The sequence below is a fragment of the Oryzias melastigma genome, linkage group LG7, assembly GCF_002922805.2.
Source record: "Oryzias melastigma strain HK-1 linkage group LG7, ASM292280v2, whole genome shotgun sequence".
Taxonomy (NCBI): Eukaryota; Metazoa; Chordata; class Actinopteri; order Beloniformes; family Adrianichthyidae; genus Oryzias; species Oryzias melastigma.
Window position 1 is genome coordinate 30664520 of NC_050518.1, and position 19046 is coordinate 30683565.

The window sequence follows — 19046 nt, forward strand, 5'->3', positions numbered from 1 at the left end:
TGCTCCTTTTATCTCGACAAAAATGAATAAATGTAAGTAAATCCCAAAGGACAGCTGACAGAATCAAATGTTGGAATGGTTCTCCCTCAAAGGCTTCAACAATGACTTGTACAATTCTCTCGAGCCGTCGTTATTGAAGCAGTTTACATCCGCAGTCTCGTGGTAGAGGCGTGGAAAGAGGCAGACGGTTGCAATAAACTCACTCCTGATTGGCGACAGTACTTCCTGTAGATTTCATGACTCAGCTATGACTCAGACCAATCGCTGAAGATTGTTTGCAAATGGCGGTATCCGTTTCAGGAATTGACGGTGAAACCGGCGCCCTACTTTCGCGAGGAGAGGAAGTAATGCATTTCCAATGGGGGACCTCATTGCTCGCTCAGTCCATTATTTTTACAGTCTATGATTAACACCTGTGTGGAGTCAGGCCTGTGTGGATGTGACTGGAGACGGGGATGGAGGAAGAGCCTTCTGTAAAGACGAACAAGAAGGGGATATTTGTGTCCTTCAACATAAAAGCTTCTGCTGTTAGCGGAGTAGATGCAGCTGGATTGCATGCTGTTGCTTTTAGCTATGTGAAATTGTGTATTTAATGGCGTATTTAATAGTAACTAATTGTGTATTTAATGGTGACAGCTAACAGCAGGACAGAAAAGTTCTTTCAGTGACTGCTCAAATGCTAATAAATGACCATCTAAAAAGAGACTAATTTCTCTTTGTTTTAGATGCAAAGTTTTGCTTTTTTTATTGTTAAAATGAATATTTCTGTTTAAATCAGTGCAGAAAAACACAACCATTTCCAAAGCTTTGTGTTTTGTGAAGTCATGCAGAAACTCAAAGCTTTCCAAGAAAACTATCAGTAATTTCTTCTGGGTCAGCCAGAATCTAAATGCCAAAAAAATAAATAAATCCAACATAACAAATGTGTCTAGATAAGCCTACGAGGCCGCTTCGTTTGAGCATTGTTGATGTGACGTCACGGGCCGGCGTGTTCCTGAGTCGCGCGAGTGATAGTTTTGGTCTGCGCGAGTTGCCGTGGGGAGGGAAGCCGCTGTAGCTGCGGCTTTAGGGAAAGCGTGACTGTTTTGCGTTAAAGAGGGACTGTCACCGACCGGCGGGATGCGGAGACCGTGACCGGAGGATGGACATTATCGGTACGTCCGGTACTAACGGCTTTTAATGGCGTTTTTACCCCAGAAATCAGCCAAGTGTTAGCCAACCGTTAGCTTTAGCGGTCACATCTGCGTCTGCGCGAAGGGGACAGAAAACAAATGAAGTTAAACCAGAAACCGAGCCAGGAAAGAGATGTTATCTTCTGGAGGGATTTAGGAATAAAGCTCTGAGTTTATCAGGTTTGTCTGACTTTAGCCTCAGAAAGCTGAACGTTTTCAGTTTTCCTCTGATGATGATGAAGAGAAAACAAATAAAACTGTTCACAGAAATTTCATTCAGACTCTGATGATGATTCCCACCTCTGTCCTATTTGATGCTTCTATATCATTTTATATCGTTTTATATCATTTGGATGTAAAATGATCTTTTCATGTTTTCTACTGACTATTTTTTTAAGGTTTTCAGAAAATCGAACTGTTTTGATAAATGACTGTCCTCTGAAGGATCAGCTAAGCTTAAAGGCATCTTTAGTCTTCTGCAGGAACCCGACTAAAATGTCATCCAAAAACACGAGGATATAGTTTTCACAAACTAGAATCTTTTTTCTTGGTGAAAGTTTGACTCCTCTACAATGTTCTTCCAACTGTCTTTACTTTTGATTTGATCTAGATCCATTTGAATGTGATGATTAGATTTTGCTGATTAGAAGCTAAAAAAACGGACGCAAAAGTGTTTAACCTCAAGATGTGACCATGAAAGAATCCTAATTACTCATGAAAATGATCTTTTAATGTAGATCATTTTCATAGCACTGAGATGTCTTCATTTGAGCGGCTCAGTGGCTGTGTGTAGGGAGGAAACTAGGATCTGTTTCCCAGGGGTCCTATGAGCTTTATGCAGTGGGGGTCCTGAGACATTATGACCCTTCATACCACTTCTTAACAATGTAGTCACAGGGGCCCAAGTCTGAATGTCCCTGTCCCGGTCCCCAGCCAGGATAAGATAGAGGATCATTTCTGGAAGGACATCAAGTACTGAAACTCAGCCAGAACACCTGTGTGGATCAGTGCAAGCTGTGGCGACCTCTGATGGCATTGCTCAAAAACAAGATGCCTTAATTCAGGCTTAGATGAGCTGTCATCATTTATAAAAAACAAAAACCAAGTTAATTTGTGAAAATGCATCAAAGAGAAAGATTGGTGCCTTTTACATTTAATTTAGACACAAAGGTGGAGTTCAATTATTTATCTGAATGTGACAGGAGTCACAGTTACATCATCTCAGCAGATTTTAGACAGGTATTTTACCTGAAGGTAAAGTGACTTAAGGCTTGACAGTCACTGGGGACAAGGGCTGCCACAAACCATAATTTTAATAGTTGACCTATTATTATTTTTTATGAATTAGTCGACTAATCAGGTCATGCATAAAGTGGATGTATAGCACACATCTTAACCATCATTACCTTTAAACTAACTAAAACTAAAGACAATTAAGATGAGATTATTAAACCTTTAAGGAATCGTGCAGCTTCTATCCTTCATTTGTTTCTAACACAAGATTAAATCAAATGAGGTCCAGATCTGAAACAAGGAACTATTTTTCAAAAAATATTAAGTTTGGGTCTCACTGACTCAATTATAACAAAAGAACGTTTTTGGTGCTGAACTCTCACAACTTTGTTCAACTTTACTACACTCTGACTCCGTATAACATAAAGCAGGGGTCCCCAAACTACGGCCCACAGGCCGGATCCGGCCCTCCTCCGCATCTGGACCGGTTTTTGCTTTTTCTAAATGCCTTCATCAAGATGTACAAACCTTCATTTTCTTCCTTTTCATTTTGCACAATATAATTAGTATTTTGGGTTGTGGTTGTTGTGTTTTGTGTTGTTTCACTTTAAAACTTAAACAGTAAATTGTTTTGGGTTTTTAATCATGTATTTTGTACATTTTATCTGGGGGTGAAAATAAACAATTTAACATAACATTTTACTCTTATAAATATAAAACATTTTTTACATCAGTTATTCGTTTTTTGCATGAGTTTATAGTTATTGATAAGTTAAATAAAACAACAAAACGACCTAAAGAGCCAAAAGATCCAGAGGGTTCTAAGATCTGTGTGTGAGGAGCTGCAGTTCTCCAACGTGTCAAAAGAACCTCCAAAGGAGATAATTTCCTATTTATTGATCTACTTTTTGGACTGTTAGATTCATTTTCTCTGTGAAGATTACAGGAAGAGATTGTTAAAATATGGTTGTGTGTAGCTTTCTGGAGAAACAACTGTTTACGTTTAGATTGGTTCACTTTTTCTATTAGCATAACTGACCCGGCCCCCCATCAGAGAAGAAAACAGTTATGTGGCCCTCACAGGACCCCCGACTATTGAATTAAGTCGTCTATTTTAATAGTCGATTGGCCAATTAATCGTGGCAGCCCTACTCCTAAATCCTCTTCTAGTCGTCTCCTCCCGTCTGATTGAAGCTGCTCCAACCTTCATGTTGGAATCAGCTCTCAGCCACAGCAGGAGCTACTCCAGCACACATTTCCTGCAGTTCCTCGTCTTACTGCAGGGGGAAGTTTGAAGTATTCTAATGCAGAGATGTTGGGAACATGAGAGCAGGAAAGAGTCTGGAGCTTCAAGATCTCAGCGTCTGAAACGGGAAGCTCTGAAGGACAGGATTTCTGCTTATGGGTTCCATATAAAGAACGTAACCAAAAACACTGAGGTCACCAGTGGGGTGACCACGTCAAATCACAAGGTCGAGCAGATTTCTGCCGCGTGTGAGAAACGCTGACGAAGCCTCAGTCGACATCCTGCTGCTGTCAGATGATTGGAGCTTAGTCACAGTCATGGAGCTGATGGAAGCTGTCAGAGATCCACCTGCAGCTTCATGAAAGGTAAGACACCTGAATCAGGATTCTGTCTGCAAACAGAACGGTCTGTGTTGTAGGTTTCTCTCAGACGAGGAAGTCTGTCAGTGAAACAGATGTTTCAGGATTCATCCGATAGAAGCATCAGAGTTAATGCAGGCTCCACATTCACTTTACTTTATGAAGGAACAAATGGTTGATTTTTTTTTAATTCATAATTAAAATAAACAACTTTTCTTTAACCAGCAGAATTTTAACACTTGGTTCTCTTTGGACCACAGGTTTAACCAGGAGCTTTCCCTTTGACTGAAACATCCGAATCTAAACCTCCAACAGTTTCATTCTGTTTAGTCGTCTTCCTCACAGAAGCTTCTCTGCTGAAGCTGCTTTGGTTGATAAACAACAGTTTGGCCTCACGGGGTCTGCTGGTTTAGTTTTTGTGGTCTGGGTTCTGCTGGTTTGGGTTTTGCTGATCCAGGTTTAGCTGGTTCCGTTTTTGTGGTCCAGGTTCAGCAGGTTTGGGTTTTGTTGGTCCGGGTTCAGCTACTTCCGTTTTTTAATGGTCTGGGTTCAGCTGGTTCCATTTTTGCTGGTTTGGGTTTTGCTTATCCAGGTTCAGCTGGTTCCATTTTTTATGGTCCGGGATCAGCTGGTTCAGTTTTTTATGGTCCGGGATCAGCTGGTTCAGTTTTTTATGGTCTGGGTTCAGCTGGTTTGGGTTATGCTGGTCCGGGTTCAGCTGGTCTGGGTTATGCTGGTCTGGGTTCAGCTGGTCCGGGTTCAGCTGGTCTGGGTTATGCTGGTCCGGGTTCAGCTGGTTTGAGTTATGCTGGTCTGGGTTATGCTGGTCCGGGTTCAGCTGGTTTGGGTTATGCTGGTCCGGGTTCAGCTGGTTTGGGTTTTGCTGGTCCGGGTTCAGCTGGTTTGGGTTATGCTGATCCGGGCTCAGCTGGTTTGGGTTTTGCTGGTTCGGGTTCAGCTGGTCCGGGTTCAGCTGGTCTGGGTTATGCTGATCTGGGTTCAGCTGGTCCGGGTTATGCTGATCTGGGTTCAGCTGGTCCGGGTTCAGCTGGTTTGGAGTTTGAGCATTGACTCTGGTCTCCAATCACAGAGACGTTCACTGTGCAGCCCAGCAGCCCGTGGACCCTCATGGAACCCAGAGCATTTGCAGAACCCTTTCAGAACCGTTTTTGCACCATCAGCTCAGACGTGTCGGCCTCCTGGCTGTGCTGACTCAGCATTTCCTCTTTTTGAGGAGCAGAAAGTTGATCTGAGCGACAGGAAGCCTGAAGAAGAAACTGAAAGTCTGGACTCCGATGACCAAACCCTGCAGACTGATTTGCTGACGTGTGTGGGAACATTAAAACTGTTGTTTGAAGTTCTTGTTATTGAGATGTTTGCAGCTGACTGGAATTCCTGGGTGTTGATGTTAAGCTGTGACGTCATCAGCTGATTTTCAGGTCTGACATGGGAATCAGAGCAAACTGGAAAACTACTGGAATTTAATCTGGCCTGGTTAGATCTGAGGATCACGTGGTTCAGATGGAGTAACTCCACCCTGATCGGCGCAGACTGGATCCTCCTGGATGGTTGGAGGTCTCTGCTGTGGTCTCAGGCTCTCTCCAGGAGCCGGTTAGACCTGAATCTGTGAGGCGCGCGCGGCCGCTGCCAGGTGTGCCGGAACCTCAGCTGCGCGCGTGGACGGACAGCGCGGTGTCGTTCAGAGTTTCGGTCTCTGCTTTACGGTAAGTCTCGCGGAGCGGTTCCGTTCGCACCTGAAAGCGGAAGTGTGGATGTTGACGCGTTCGGTCTTCAGCTTCCTTCCTGCGCGCGCGCCTGACTATTAACTCGAAAACATCGACAGCCAAGAAAGCCAACATTTCCGCTCGCGGGGAGTTCGCGACTTTCAGGTAAACTTTACCTCGGAGCTCAAACGCGTGCGGACATGAGCGCACGCGGCCGGTCATCCCGCTCGCACCGCGGTCTGTGGTTGAAGGTGAACTTCCTGTCTAGAGGGCATCATCTTTGTGGTTTCTGGATGCCGTAGAGCAGGGCTGCTCATTCCTCGTCCTCACCTGTTTCACCAGTTTTACCTGCACTTCTTGCTGCTGATTACCTGGACCAGGTGTGTTCATGCAATCAGAATGAGGAGACCTCTGATTGAGTTATAATCAGCAGCTGGCAGGGTTTGGAGATCTGGAAAACTATCAGGTGATCTGAGGACCATGATGAGCAGGCTCCAGAGACTCACCTGTAGAGATCTGTTCCTGTCGGGATGACAGCAATCAATTCATAAATCATTTGTTTTATTGATCATCGCTGATGGTTACAAGTAGTAAAAGTATTTTAACCATCTGTAAACTTTGAGACTTTAAGTATCTCTACAAACAAAGGAGCCTGGTTCTTCTATGAGGAAGTTTTCAGTGATGGAGAACCTGAAAGTTACAGGAACAGGATGCTGGAACATGTTGCCATCAGATCAAACCGAGAGGAAACATCACATCTGCTTTCATAACAGAGTCATGTTCTGCTGATGATGTTCCTCCATAGAACTTTACAGTTGGAGAATCTCTGTGGGATCCACAGGAGCTGCTGTTCCTTCAGAACCACCTGTTTTGGTGTCAGTGATGTTCTGGACATCTTGCAGTGATGGTGGCCTCTACATCCTGCAGGACCTTCTCAGCTCTGAGGTTCAGTGAGGACTGTTTTTCCTCAGAGAAGTCCTGGTTCTTTCCAGAACTGTAAGGATTGTGGGCTTGGATTAGTGGGAACTCCTCAGAGTATGATGAACTTAAGTCTTCATCCGTGAACCTCTCAGGTTCTCTCTCCAAATCCTCAGATTTTTCCCTCTGCTCTGATGGCTCCTGTTTGTGTGTTCCTGGTTTCAGCTTCATGTATTTGGCTGTTAAAGATGATAATTAGTTAAAAAAAATGATTTACTGCTGAATTATTTAAAATTCTTAACTTCTGTCAAACTGAATTTCAAAAGTCAGGATTTCTTCTCTTTGCCTCCATCAAAGCCTCTGGTCATTGGTGCTACCTGCAGAGGAGCATTAAACCTGTCTGCAGGTGTTCCTTCACCTGTTCCTGACAGCCTCTTCCTCTGATAGGGATGCATCCGTCCTCCTCAGAAGTTGGTGAGAGTAGGGTAGTGCTTTTATGTATCTTCACTGTTGCAGACGATGCTGGAGACACAGAAGCTGCAGCAGATGCTGCCGCAGTCACAGATGCTGCCGCAGATGCTGCCGCAGATGCTGCCACAGACACAGATGCTGAAGCAGATACTGCCACAGTCACAGATGCTGCAGCAGATGCTGCCGCAGACGCAGATGCTGCCGCAGGCACAGATGCTGGAGTAGATGCTGCCGCAGTCACAGATGCTGCAGCAGATGCTGCCACAGTCACAGATGTTGCCGCAGACGAAGATGCTGAAGCAGATGCTGCCACAGTCACAGATGCTGCAGCAGATGCTGCCGCAGACGCAGATGCTGCCGCAGGCACAGATGTTGCCGTAGATGCTGCCGCAGTCACACATGCTGCCGCAGATGCAGGTGCTGAAGCAGATACTGCCACAGTCACAGATGCTGCCGCAGACGCAGATGCTGAAGCAGATACTGCCACAGTCATAGATGCTACCGCAGACGCAGATGCTGCTGCAGATGCTGTCGCAGACGCAGATGCTGCCGCAGACACAGATGCTGGAGTAGACACAGATGCTGCAGCAGATGCTGCCGCAGTCAGAGATGCTGCCGCAGATGCAGGTGCTGAAGCAGATGCTGCCACAGTCACAGATGTTGCCGCAGACGCAGATGCTGAAGCAGATGCTGCCACAGTCACAGATGCTGCAGCAGATGCTGCCGCAGGCACAGATGCTGGAGTAGATGCTGCCGCAGTCAGAGATGCTGCCGCAGAAGCAGGTGCTGAAGCAGATACTGCCACAGTCACAGATGCTGCCGCAGACGCAGATGCTGAAGCAGATACTGCCACAGTCACAGATGCTGCAGCAGATGCTGCCGCAGACGCAGATGCTGCCGCAGGCACAGATGCTGGAGTAGATGCTGCCGCAGTCACACATGCTGCCGCAGATGCAGTTGCTGAAGCAGATACTGCCACAGTCACAGATGCTGCCGCAGACGCAGATGCTGAAGCAGATACTGCCACAGTCACAGATGCTACCGCAGACGCAGATGCTGAAGCAGATACTGCCACAGTCACAGATGCTGCTGCAGACACAAATGCTGCAGCAGACACAGATGCTGAAGCAGATACTGCCACAGTCATAGATGCTACCGCAGACGCAGATGCTGGAGTAGACACAGATGCTGCAGCAGATGCTGCCGCAGTCAGAGATGCTGCCGCAGATGCAGGTGCTGAAGCAGATACTGCCACAGTCATACATGCTACCGCAGACGCAGATGCTGAAGCAGATGCTGCCACAGTCACAGATGCTGCCGCAGACACAGATGCTGCAGCAGACACAGATGCTGAAGCAGATACTGCCACAGTCATAGATGCTGCCGCAGACACAGATGCTGCAGCAGACGTAGATGCTGCCGCAGACGCAGATGCTGCCGCAGGCGCTGCGCCATCTCCGGATCAACTTCCTACAAAAGCCATTTAACCAGTTTAAAACCAGCCAGAGGATCCTGCTAGCACTTCTCAGGAACGCCCAGATCTTCTGGATATGTGACACACATCTCCGTTTCAGTCAGGACATGGAGGAGCAATTGTCTCCTCTGTTCCTTTGAGTGGGAGGGGCCTGAGAACAGGGAACTAAAGACAATCTTTGTCAGGTGTCTTTTGTTAATATTGACTTTGAAGGTGTGCTGCAGCTTGTAAATGTGCCCAACTCAGAATCTATAAGACGTCTCTCCTGCTGTGTAGGTACCGTGGAGCCACACGGTGGGTTCTCCTCGCCGAGTCCACGGTGCCCGGGGCTGAGTCTGGACTCCCACATGGTAAAAGTCCTCTGCTACACTCGGCATCTGTGGTCGGAGATGGTTGGAATAGAGTCGTGGAGGTGTTGTTGGAAGACCTCCACGACTCACCTGACCTCCTGAACTCCAGTCTAATCCTCCTCCTCCTCCCTCTGAACGCTCGGCCGGATGAACTTCTGTTTTTGCTCCACCAGGACGCTCAGGGGTATAAATGGGTGCGATGGCGGGTGTGGTCGTGTCGCCTGGCCGCCCTGCTTTCTTTAGGTCTTCTCCTGGTGTTGTTCCGCTGGCGTCCGCGGGTCGCCGTCCTGGCCCGCTGCACTTCCTGCCCCGTGGCTTCAGCAGATGTACTCCTGATCAGAGTGAGAATCGCACACTCAGGTTCCCCTCAGGACACTTTTGGATGGTAATCATCTGGTAGTCTCCTGTGGAGCAGGAGCTCTGGCTTTCTAACCTTTGGATGTTTGCTTTCAGGACAGTTGTGGGCAGCAGCACGTGGTGGAGGTGCTCACCGAGGAGGTGGAGGAGGGCAGGTGAGCTCCGCCTTTCCATCAAGCTTTCTAAAGCAGTCATGAAAACCCGAACATGAACTCTGCTCTGTCGAAGCAGCTTGGATTTGTTGGGGAAACTGGACGAGTCAGAATGCAGAGACACGGTCCAGCTGTACAAAGAGGAGGTGAGGACGGCGGCGGCGTCTGACTGAGGGATACGGGTCTTTCTGGGCCTGAAGTGTCTTTACCTGTGTTGCAGAAAACGCTGCTCCGGTTCTACCTGTTCGAAGGGCTGCGCTACATCTGGCTGGACAGGAAGGGGGCCTTCTGCCGTGTTAGGTACTGAAGGAGGAACTCCAGAGATCTAAAACCTCTGTCCAGACTCTGGGATACTCTGGTTACACTCGGGGCAGTTAGACGCCGTCATAAAGCTTTCAGAAAAAATATGGAATTAGATCCTTTTGACACTTTTGTCCTCTCTGGACCTTCACTGTCATCGCAGTGTCCTCAATGAGGGCTGGACGTACAGAGACCTGCACCGCTTCCAGAAGGGGCTGGATCCTGTGGAGCAGAGCTCCAGGTGGGACACGTTTGAACAAAGAGGTGTTTGGTGTCGCAGCGGCTTCATCTTATGTTTGCTTTCAGGAGACACATGTTTGGTAGCAACCTGATTGACGTACCTGTGAAGTCTTACATGAAGCTGCTGCTCGAGGAAGTCAGTGGATTTAACCCCGTCTTTAAATAATTAAAAAAATACTTAGTAATCTCAAACCATTTTTTCGTTTGCAGGTTCTCAACCCTTTCTATGTGTTTCAAGTGTTCAGCATCACCCTCTGGATGATCGATGAATATTATTATTACGCCCTTTGTATATTTGTCATCTCCATCATCTCCATCAGCGTCTCACTTTATGAAACTCGAAGGGTAAGGCTGCAGGATGACTCTGTGGTTTTGGTTAGCAGCTATGACCCCATCTAAAGTTTATTTGACCAAACTCCACAGCAAAGCATCACTCTGCGGAACATGGCCCGGCTGGTGACAAAAGTCACAATCCGCAGAGACTCTGGAGGTATTTGACCTTTCTTAATTTTTCCATACCCTCTTGAAAAGCATTAATGAAGAGGACTAATGGGTGAAACAGGACTCATCTTTCCTGATGAGGATCAGATCTATCTGCAGCAGGAATCCGCACATTTGGATGGTTAAAGATGGACACTGCTGTTGTCTATAATCAATTATGCTCTGATAATAAGTAGATTGCTCTAAACCAGGAGTCTGCATCCATGAACCAGGAGGAGCCCAGCCTTGTTTTAATTATGATTATGAAGTTTTTAACCCAAATCCCACAAATCTAAATGTATTCAAAATACATTTTTCATCCGTCCAAAAACATGCCTCGTAGGTTAATTGGTGACCCTAGATTGCCCCTAGGTGTGAATGTGAGAGCGTATGTGTGTGATTGAGGCCCTGAGACGGACTGGAGACCTGTCCAGGGTGAACCCCGCCTTCGCCCTTCAGTAGCCGGGTTAGGCTCCGGCACCCCCGCGACCCCGAAAGGAAGGAAGATGAATGAATGAATGAATGAATGAATAAATACATTTTTCATGTTGATCTTAAACCTTCGTCTGCAAAATCTCCTCTGAGGGGCGTGGCTTTTGGAGCTGAGCGGAGCTGCTCCATCCATGCCTGTTAGTCTGATGTCAGTAGTAAAAACAAAGACCACTCATTTTTACTCAGTAAAGACAACCACTTTAAAAATCTAAAAATAAATGTCAGTGCTTGACAAACACATGTAATTGTTTATTCAAGTGGTTGGCATTGTTCTTCAAAGCCAAGGAGCCACAGCAGAAGGACGAAAGCGCCGCAGCTTTGCAGACTCCTGCTCCGATCCTTCCTGCTGTCGGCTGAACTGGGTCAGACTTTAAACATGGCCACATGAAAAGGAAAGTCAAAGGTTTTAATGTTCTTTTGAGTTTTTATTAATTATTTTAGAAGTTACGGGAATTCACCAAAATCCAGGTAGTTTTATGAGGTCAAAGAAAGTTTCTTTCTTTAGTTTTCATTCTGCATCAAACCTCTGACCTGGACGTTTGTTCTTCTCAGTGGAGGAAAGCGTGAGTTCGGAGGAGCTGGTCCCTGGAGACTGCCTCATCATCCCTCCGGAAGGCCTGCTGATGCCCTGTGACGCCGCCCTGCTGGTCGGGGAATGTCTGGTCAACGAGAGCATGCTCACAGGTTAACCTTGGCTTTTCTCAGCCGAAAGACGAGGGATTGAGCAGCTCACACTTTCATGACATTTACATTCACAGCATTAATCCACATTTGTTTACTAAAGAAAAAAGCTGTCCCAAAACATTTGATTGAAAAGAATTTAACCCTTACATTTTCCTTATTTGAATTTTTCATTTTTATTTATTGATTAATTTATTTGTTTCTTTGTTTTTTTTTGGCTACTGCTTTTTTATCTCTATTTTTTATCAATTTTTAAAAGATTTTCAATGTAAGTTATTTATTTCTATTTCTTTATATTTATTTTTCTACAGCTGTAAATTGCAAACAAACATTTAGATCAAAATGGGCTCTAAACGCCATCATGTGAAAACATTCTGAGCTCCTGCAAAATAAACAGAACAACCAAAGCGTTAAAAATAGATGAGAAGCAAAAATTAAGAACAATGTTTTGAATTTAAAGTCTGTCATCTATTTTTCATTAAAGTCTCCACTTGGATAATGTTTACAAATAAACACAAGCACAAATGTAAATACCAAATAACACAAAAAATAGACATGCAAGCTTAAAAAATCCTAAGTATATTAATAAGAAAGGCTAATGAATAAAGTTAGATTAGAGTTTTCCCTCAGTGTTTTTTTGTTTTCCGTGCAGTTTTGTATAAAGTTTGTAGTTTTACAGCCTTAAAACATCTGTACTCCCACTTTACAGAATTTAAATTTAGCGATAAACAGGAGAACACTGTGAAATACAACTTACAAAAGGAGTCGTTCATTTAATCAAAGACATGAAATATTTAATGGAATTGAGTATCAAATAACTAAAGAAAATAAGTCAGGATCTGAAAACGACAGAAAAACAAAATGAAGAAAACAAACTAAGCAATCCATGGCATCAGCCAATGTTTAAAGTCCAACTCCAAATCTATTTGTTTCTATTGTGAACGTGTCATAATGATGTTGTTTTTAGACGGAATCAAAAAGCCTGTGTCATTTTTTAGGGCATATTTTCTGCAGAGCAGCAGGAGTTGGTCAGAAATGCTCATCTGGGTTGTTAGAGGGACTCTTTGCGAGGAGGTTAGCCCCGCTAATTTCCCCCTCATCCCTGGCTTGTAGCACCTCATAAGTCCGAGCTGACATAAGCAAAAAAAGGAAAAACGGCGAGTAAAATCAGAGCTCTGTAGCAGTATAGCTTCCAGCTCAGACGAGGAAGATGAAGACGTTCATGGATCTAATTGAATCTATCTGAGTTATTTTATTTATGACCTTCATCATCAGAAAAATGCTACAAGGACATGTTGAAAGCACTATTTTAATTGGAGTGGGTCTTTAAGAATCTCCACAGAAGCGGTCAGATTCTTAGGAGGTCGTTCTACAGGAGAAGACCATGATTGATTCAACAATTGATTGAACTTTTTAAAAGAAATTTTAGTTTTACTAAAATAGATTTTTTCCTTAAAAAATAAATTTTTAGATGAAAATGCAATGAATGGATTTGATAAGTCATCATTCTATTTTCCATACGAACTCATTATTTTAGCCTTTTAACTGTGGTTGTTTTTGCTGAGTCATCAATGGCTCTGCTGTCATCACTCCCGTGTTCAGGCGAAAGTGTCCCGGTGCTGAAAACCCCCCTGCCATCAGGAGACATGACCTACAGCTCCGACAGCGAGCGCAGACACACCCTCTTCTGTGGTACCCAGCTCATCCAGGCCAAAGGAGGGGGGCTGGGGGGCAGCGGAGGAGCTGTTGCCGTGGTTACAAACACCGGTCAGTGGGAACAGGCTTGTCTTCCTGTGTCATTACCAAACCTATGAGTCTTTTAGGAATTACATTTACAAACTTGATTTGGTTTTAAAAGCCGTTTTCTCAAAACCAGAGAATTAAACAGAAAAAAACGGATTGGTTTAAAACATACGAGAAATGCTGGAAAGAAGAATCTGTCCATGGATTTAAGGCTTCTGAACCCGGCTCTGTGGGTCATGTCACAGGGAAACCTGTTAGAAACATTTCCTCTGACGTTCTGTGGTTCAGGAAAACATTTGACTTTAGAAAACCATTATTTGTCCCACAATGGAGAAATTGCAAAATGTAACAGCACAGGTACAGTGGGTAATAAAGATAAGATAAAATATGCATTATAAAGAGCTAAAAAGGTAAGATGCCATACACATTATAAAAAAGAGCTAAGCAGTAAAATACAATATACAAAAGAGTAATATATAGCATATTGACAGTTACTGCACAGTTAAGTGTAGGTATGTACAGGTATACACAGTCAAGTGGTCAACAATCAAAAATAAATTGTTTATTTCTGACAGTCTGTCAGGCCTGACTGATCCGGAGGTGATCGTCTGTCTCTGTCTCACCTGCAGGGTTTTTCACAGCCAAAGGTCACCTGGTCAGCTCCATCCTTTACCCTCAGCCAATCGACTTCCGGTTCTATCGAGATTCTGCCAAGTTCCTGCTCATTCTCGGTTTCATCGGTGAGATTAGCTTCAGAGAATTGATTTCCAGAGAAGTTGGAGCGTTCCTCTGATCCGGTTCTTTCTGCTTCAGCCTCTATTGGAACCATTTACATCTTTGTGGTCCTCTACAGAACCAGAGTAAGTTCTGTGTGATTGGTGCTGTGGCCCGTTGGTGCTGACCACACAACCACACCGTTGCTGCTTGTGTTGCAGGTCACCTGGCTGCAGCTGATCGTCAGAAGTCTGGACGTGGTGACCATCGCCGTCCCCCCCGCTCTGCCTGCCGCCATCACCACGGGAACCATCTACGCCCAGAGCAGGTTAAAGAGCCGAGGCATCTTCTGCATCAGTCCGCCACGGATCAACGTCTGCGGCAAGGTCTCGCTCTTCTGCTTCGACAAGGTGAGGGCGGGGCCGTCTCTACATGCCGGCGCTGCAGGCGGCGTGTTAACATCGTGTTTGTTCTCCCAGACAGGAACCCTGACAGAGGAGGGTCTGGACGTGTGGGGGGTGATGGAGGCCGGGCCTGCCGGGTTCTCAGACCTGGTTCCGGACCCCGGACTCCTGGCTCCGGGGTCCCTGCAGTCTGGGCTGGCCTGCTGTCACACGGTGACCCTGCTGGATGGCCAGGCCCTCGGGGACCCCCTGGAGCTGAAGATGGTGGAGTCTGTTGGCTGGGTACCATGATGTCGTCTGTTCTTTCAAAATAAATCTGCTTCACTTTTAGACTTTAGTTTTTTCATGTTTGCTGTGCTTTTCACCACAGTTTCCATGTTTCTTTGTCCAACAAATTCAGACCTTGAGACCAAACATCTCTGTTTTTGTTGGGCAGACTCTGCAGGAGCCGGAGGCGGCAGCGGCGGACACTCTGGATGCACAGTTTGGGGGCTGCAGAGTTTTGGCAGTGATGAGACCTCCACCTCAGCGGCCTCAGGCTTGGGGGGCTGTGAGTGTCTGCAGCTCAGCTCAACCCCTTTAGCTTCTCTGCAAAAACTTAGAAATAGGTCAAAAAATTGCCACCACATTTTCAGATTTTTTTTTATGTTCAGACCAAGAATTCTATTTTTTTATTCTAGTCACTAAGACGTTTTTATCAAACTACAATAATTTTCCTTTTGCAAAACTTTCTTCATACGATTATTTTTCTTGCAAGACAGAAAATAAGACATTTTTTTCTTAAACGAGGTCTCTTTACTTTCTTGGATTAAGTTCTGCAGTTTGGATGTTTTCCTGGAACCTTCACTGCTCTGTTTGCTCAAACCGTCATAGAACTTCTCTGAAAGAGCCAGGAGGCGATGACCTGCAGAAACTCTGCGGCTCTGAGTCTAGTCTTTGTTCTGGTCTCTCAGAGCGAGCCGGTGGCCATCGTTCAGAGGTTTCCGTTCTCCTCGGCCCTGCAGAGGATGAGCGTGGTGACAGTGGCCCCCGGGGGGCGCTCCGCTCTGGCTTTCATGAAAGGCTCTCCGGAGATGGTGGCCAGTCTGTGTCGAGCTGAAACAGGTTCCGTCACAGATCCTCCTGTTTTTGATTGCTTTTTGCTGCTGCCCTCTGTGATGCTGGATGTTTGTGTTTTCAGTTCCTGCACAGTTTGCTAGCAAACTGCACGGCTTCTCCAGCGAAGGCCTCAGGGTTCTGGCTCTGGCATGCAAATCCGTACAAGTGAATTCTGGCGTGCAGCACATTGAACGGTGAGAACCGTTCAAACGTGGGAACAGACTCCGCTTTCCTGCTGAAGACGCTGGCTTTGCTGTTGCAGGACTGAAGTAGAACGAGACATGCAGTTCCTGGGGTTGATGATGATGAAGAACCTGGTGAAGGCCGAGAGCCCAAAGGTCATCAACACCCTGAGACTGGCACAAATTCGCAGCGTTATGGTCACTGGTGGGATCTTGTTCTATCCAATTTCTTTTTCAAATGAGGGGAAACGTCTGGTTTCATGACGCCGTCTGTTGTCCTTCTCTGTGTAGGAGACAACGTCTTGACCGCCGTTAACGTGGCCAAAAGCTGCGGGATGGTGGGCGCTGATGAGAAGGTGATTTTTGTCACGGCCAACCCCAACAGCGCCCAGTCTGCCCCCACCCTGAAGTTCAGCCTGGAAGAGCAAGTAGCCGCCGCAGCGCCACACCCCGCCGACGGCTTCAGTCAGGTTGGTGTGAGAGTTTAGGTTCCTGCGAGCTGCAGCGGTTGGTGTCTGCAGGGTCACCTCTGATGTTTGAGTCTCAAATGTTCTCCTATGTCGCTCTGAAGAACCCAGACGTCCAGGATGGATTCAAAAACCTGACTAGACTTCATCTGATGAGCTGCTGCTGTGTAGACGGTTGGGTCACGTGCACGCTCACGGGCCTGTCCAAAGACCACATTCAGAGTCAGCTGAATGTCAAAGCTGTTTCATCAGAGTGAAGAACAAATGTCGTTTTGTCATTTGTCCCTGAATGCATCATTTCTGTTGCCATGACAACCAATTCTCCAGTTTCATTGTCCTGGTGCCCATTCCAAGAAGCAGGTTCAACAAATTTAGAGTTCAAACCTGAACTTAGAGTCACTGGACTCAAAATTCCCAAACTCAGGGTTTTCGGTTCCAGAACAGCTGAAAATGTTTGATTCAATCAACTTGAAGTTGTCAGAACCAGAATCAGGTGTGAGCGTCGCGACCATAAAAAGCCCTGATCAATGGAGCAAAGACAGCACGATTCACCATGGCAACGGGAACAAACACCTGAGTTTTGTACTTCCAGCGGCGGAAATTGATAAGTTCCTTCAAGCCAATGCGACTATAGGAGAACATTTACTGCAAGAAAAGCAACACAGCTGCAGCGGTAGAACAGAGAGAAAATATCTGCAGTTATTTGAATCATTTCTAATAATGAATAAATAATGTCAGGAAGGTTATTTTGTCTCTTGTTGAGTAAGGAGTGGTTTTTGATCTGTTACTAATTTAACCAGTAATCTCCGTAATCGTATGAATGACCAGTTTTGGTAACCCCCCCCCACCTACACACACGGATATCACTGCACGCTAAGAAGAAACTGTAGCTGCCTGGAATATGTTAAAAAAGCATTTATTTAATTTTAATTCTCAAGACTTAAAACATATTCGCCGAATTCTTTTTTTAAGCATAAAAACACTTTCCGGAGGCAGGAATCGAACTCGCAAACTCCGCAGTAGGAAGCAGTGTTGCTGACAACCGAGCTAATGTTTGACGCAAGTGCTGGACGGTAGATGAGTTTAAAACCTTTCTCGGTGTTTGACATTCAATAATTTCTAATGTTAAGGGTTTAAAATGAGGAAAAGAAAACTGTATTTCTTAATAGCGAGTCCCTGGAAAAACTCACTATTTATAATATCGCTGAAATAAAAATGAATTGGGAAACTGCAGTCAGTCTACTCGTGTCCTCCAAATCCTCTACCGACGTAAATAACATTTCCTCTGGATTAATCAGCCTCCTCTCTACATGATCCTCTATGAATGAACATGTCATTCTGGTTTCTGAGTGGTGAAAACGTGACGTCTCTAATGTGAATGTTCTCTAAATGTTAATGAGGAACTCATATTTGAACATCTTTCACTTTAAAAAGGGGCGGAGACCGCAGAGAACTCTAAGTTTCCTGAAGAAAACCTGCTACCGACCAGGTTATGTTACAGACTCAGTTACCATAGTGATTGATTCTGAGTTCAGCTTAACCCCCTTCTTAAACTGGGTTGGTTTCACCATCTTTCCCGGGTTTAAGTTATCTCTCTTTCTGAAACCGAAAACTCAGAGTTTTACTGAATTTGGAGTTCATGAACTCAGAGTTCCAACAAAACCTGCTTCTTGGAACGGGCCCCAGAAGTAAGATGGGCTGTGTTTGTGACTCAAACCTTCTCTGGAGATCCCAGTTTGGTTCCATTCCTGTGGAAATTTTTAGAATAAACTCCTCCTGTTCACGTATCGGCGTCCGTTAGATCCGTGAACGACCTCCAGAGGTCACACAGATCCGTGTCGACACTCGTCAAGCTGCTGTTTTGGTTTTTTTTTCCCTTCCAGAATCTTTATCAGGGAGGCTCCACCCATCACTTCGCCATCAACGGCAAATCCTTTGCTGCCCTCTGTGATTACTTCCCAGAATATCTTCCAAAGGTAAGAGAAACCGCCGATGCTAATTCTGATCCAGGAAAGACGCTGCTGGAAGAGTAATGAGTTGGACTCTTGCAGGTTTTGATGCAAGCCACTGTTTTCGCACGGATGGCTCCCGACCAGAAAACGCAGTTGGTGAAGGAGCTGCAGAAGCTAAAGTAAGTTCAGATCGTGCTCACGTGGGACACAGAAGGTTCAGTTTAGCTCAGTCTGGACAAACGGTCTGTTTAATGCAGTCTCTGAGCCTTAAAAACAAGTTTGAAGAAGATTTTCATGGATTCTGACATGAGCGCACACATCATTCCTAACTAGTCTTCCTACCCATCGTTCCCGACCTTTGCCCTTCATCTCTGCAGCTACCGCGTGGGCATGTGTGGAGACGGAGCCAACGACTGCGGTGCTCTGAGAGCTGCAGATGTCGGGGTGTCGCTGTCTGAGGCCGAGGCCTCCGTCGCTTCACCGTTCACCTCCAAGACTGAGAACATCAGCTGCGTCCCACTGCTCATCAGGTCAGGAAGTCCTGGAGGTTTGAAGGTTTTCAGAATGTGTCCCGTTTGTAGCAGAGCAAATGCAAACGTTTGATTCCGTGCAGGGAGGGCCGCTGCTCCCTGGTGACGTCCTTCAGTCTGTTTCGGTACATGGCGCTGTACAGCCTGATCCAGTTCTGCTCCGTCCTCCTCCTGAACACGGTGAGAAGCGGCCCAGAGGTTCTTTGACACCTCGTCCTTTACGTCAGGGGTCCCAAACTTTTTCCTGTGAGGGCCACATAACTGTTTTCTTCTCTGATGGGGGGCCGGGTCAGTTATGCTAATAGAA

The 19046-nt window shown here is 45.8% G+C and overlaps 1 protein-coding gene across 3 annotated transcripts in view; it reads left to right on the forward strand.

The window, feature by feature from the left end:
* The first annotated feature begins 285 nt into the window (after positions 1-285).
* The window catches only part of atp13a2 (ATPase cation transporting 13A2), a 24040-nt gene continuing 5279 nt past the window's right edge, over positions 286-19046 (forward strand). Inside the window, exons 1-25 of one of the 3 annotated variants that reach the window (XM_024279653.2) lie at positions 286-1154; positions 8874-8947; positions 9121-9288; positions 9401-9459; positions 9536-9602; positions 9677-9756; positions 9920-9997; positions 10063-10132; positions 10207-10341; positions 10420-10486; positions 11521-11652; positions 13252-13416; positions 14022-14132; positions 14206-14252; positions 14328-14516; positions 14586-14792; positions 14947-15060; positions 15464-15614; positions 15691-15802; positions 15871-15995; positions 16082-16260; positions 18141-18233; positions 18309-18388; positions 18587-18739; positions 18823-18919. In XM_024279653.2, the coding sequence (XP_024135421.1) occupies positions 1142-1154; positions 8874-8947; positions 9121-9288; positions 9401-9459; positions 9536-9602; positions 9677-9756; positions 9920-9997; positions 10063-10132; positions 10207-10341; positions 10420-10486; positions 11521-11652; positions 13252-13416; positions 14022-14132; positions 14206-14252; positions 14328-14516; positions 14586-14792; positions 14947-15060; positions 15464-15614; positions 15691-15802; positions 15871-15995; positions 16082-16260; positions 18141-18233; positions 18309-18388; positions 18587-18739; positions 18823-18919 (2766 nt within the window). In that variant the 5' untranslated portion in view covers positions 286-1141. Of the gene's footprint in view, positions 1155-5112; positions 5735-5760; positions 5900-8873; positions 8948-9120; positions 9289-9400; positions 9460-9535; positions 9603-9676; positions 9757-9919; positions 9998-10062; positions 10133-10206; positions 10342-10419; positions 10487-11520; positions 11653-13251; positions 13417-14021; positions 14133-14205; positions 14253-14327; positions 14517-14585; positions 14793-14946; positions 15061-15463; positions 15615-15690; positions 15803-15870; positions 15996-16081; positions 16261-18140; positions 18234-18308; positions 18389-18586; positions 18740-18822; positions 18920-19046 lie in introns of those variants that run through there. The other 2 variants (XM_024279680.2, XM_024279669.2) reach the window with 2 other exon arrangements.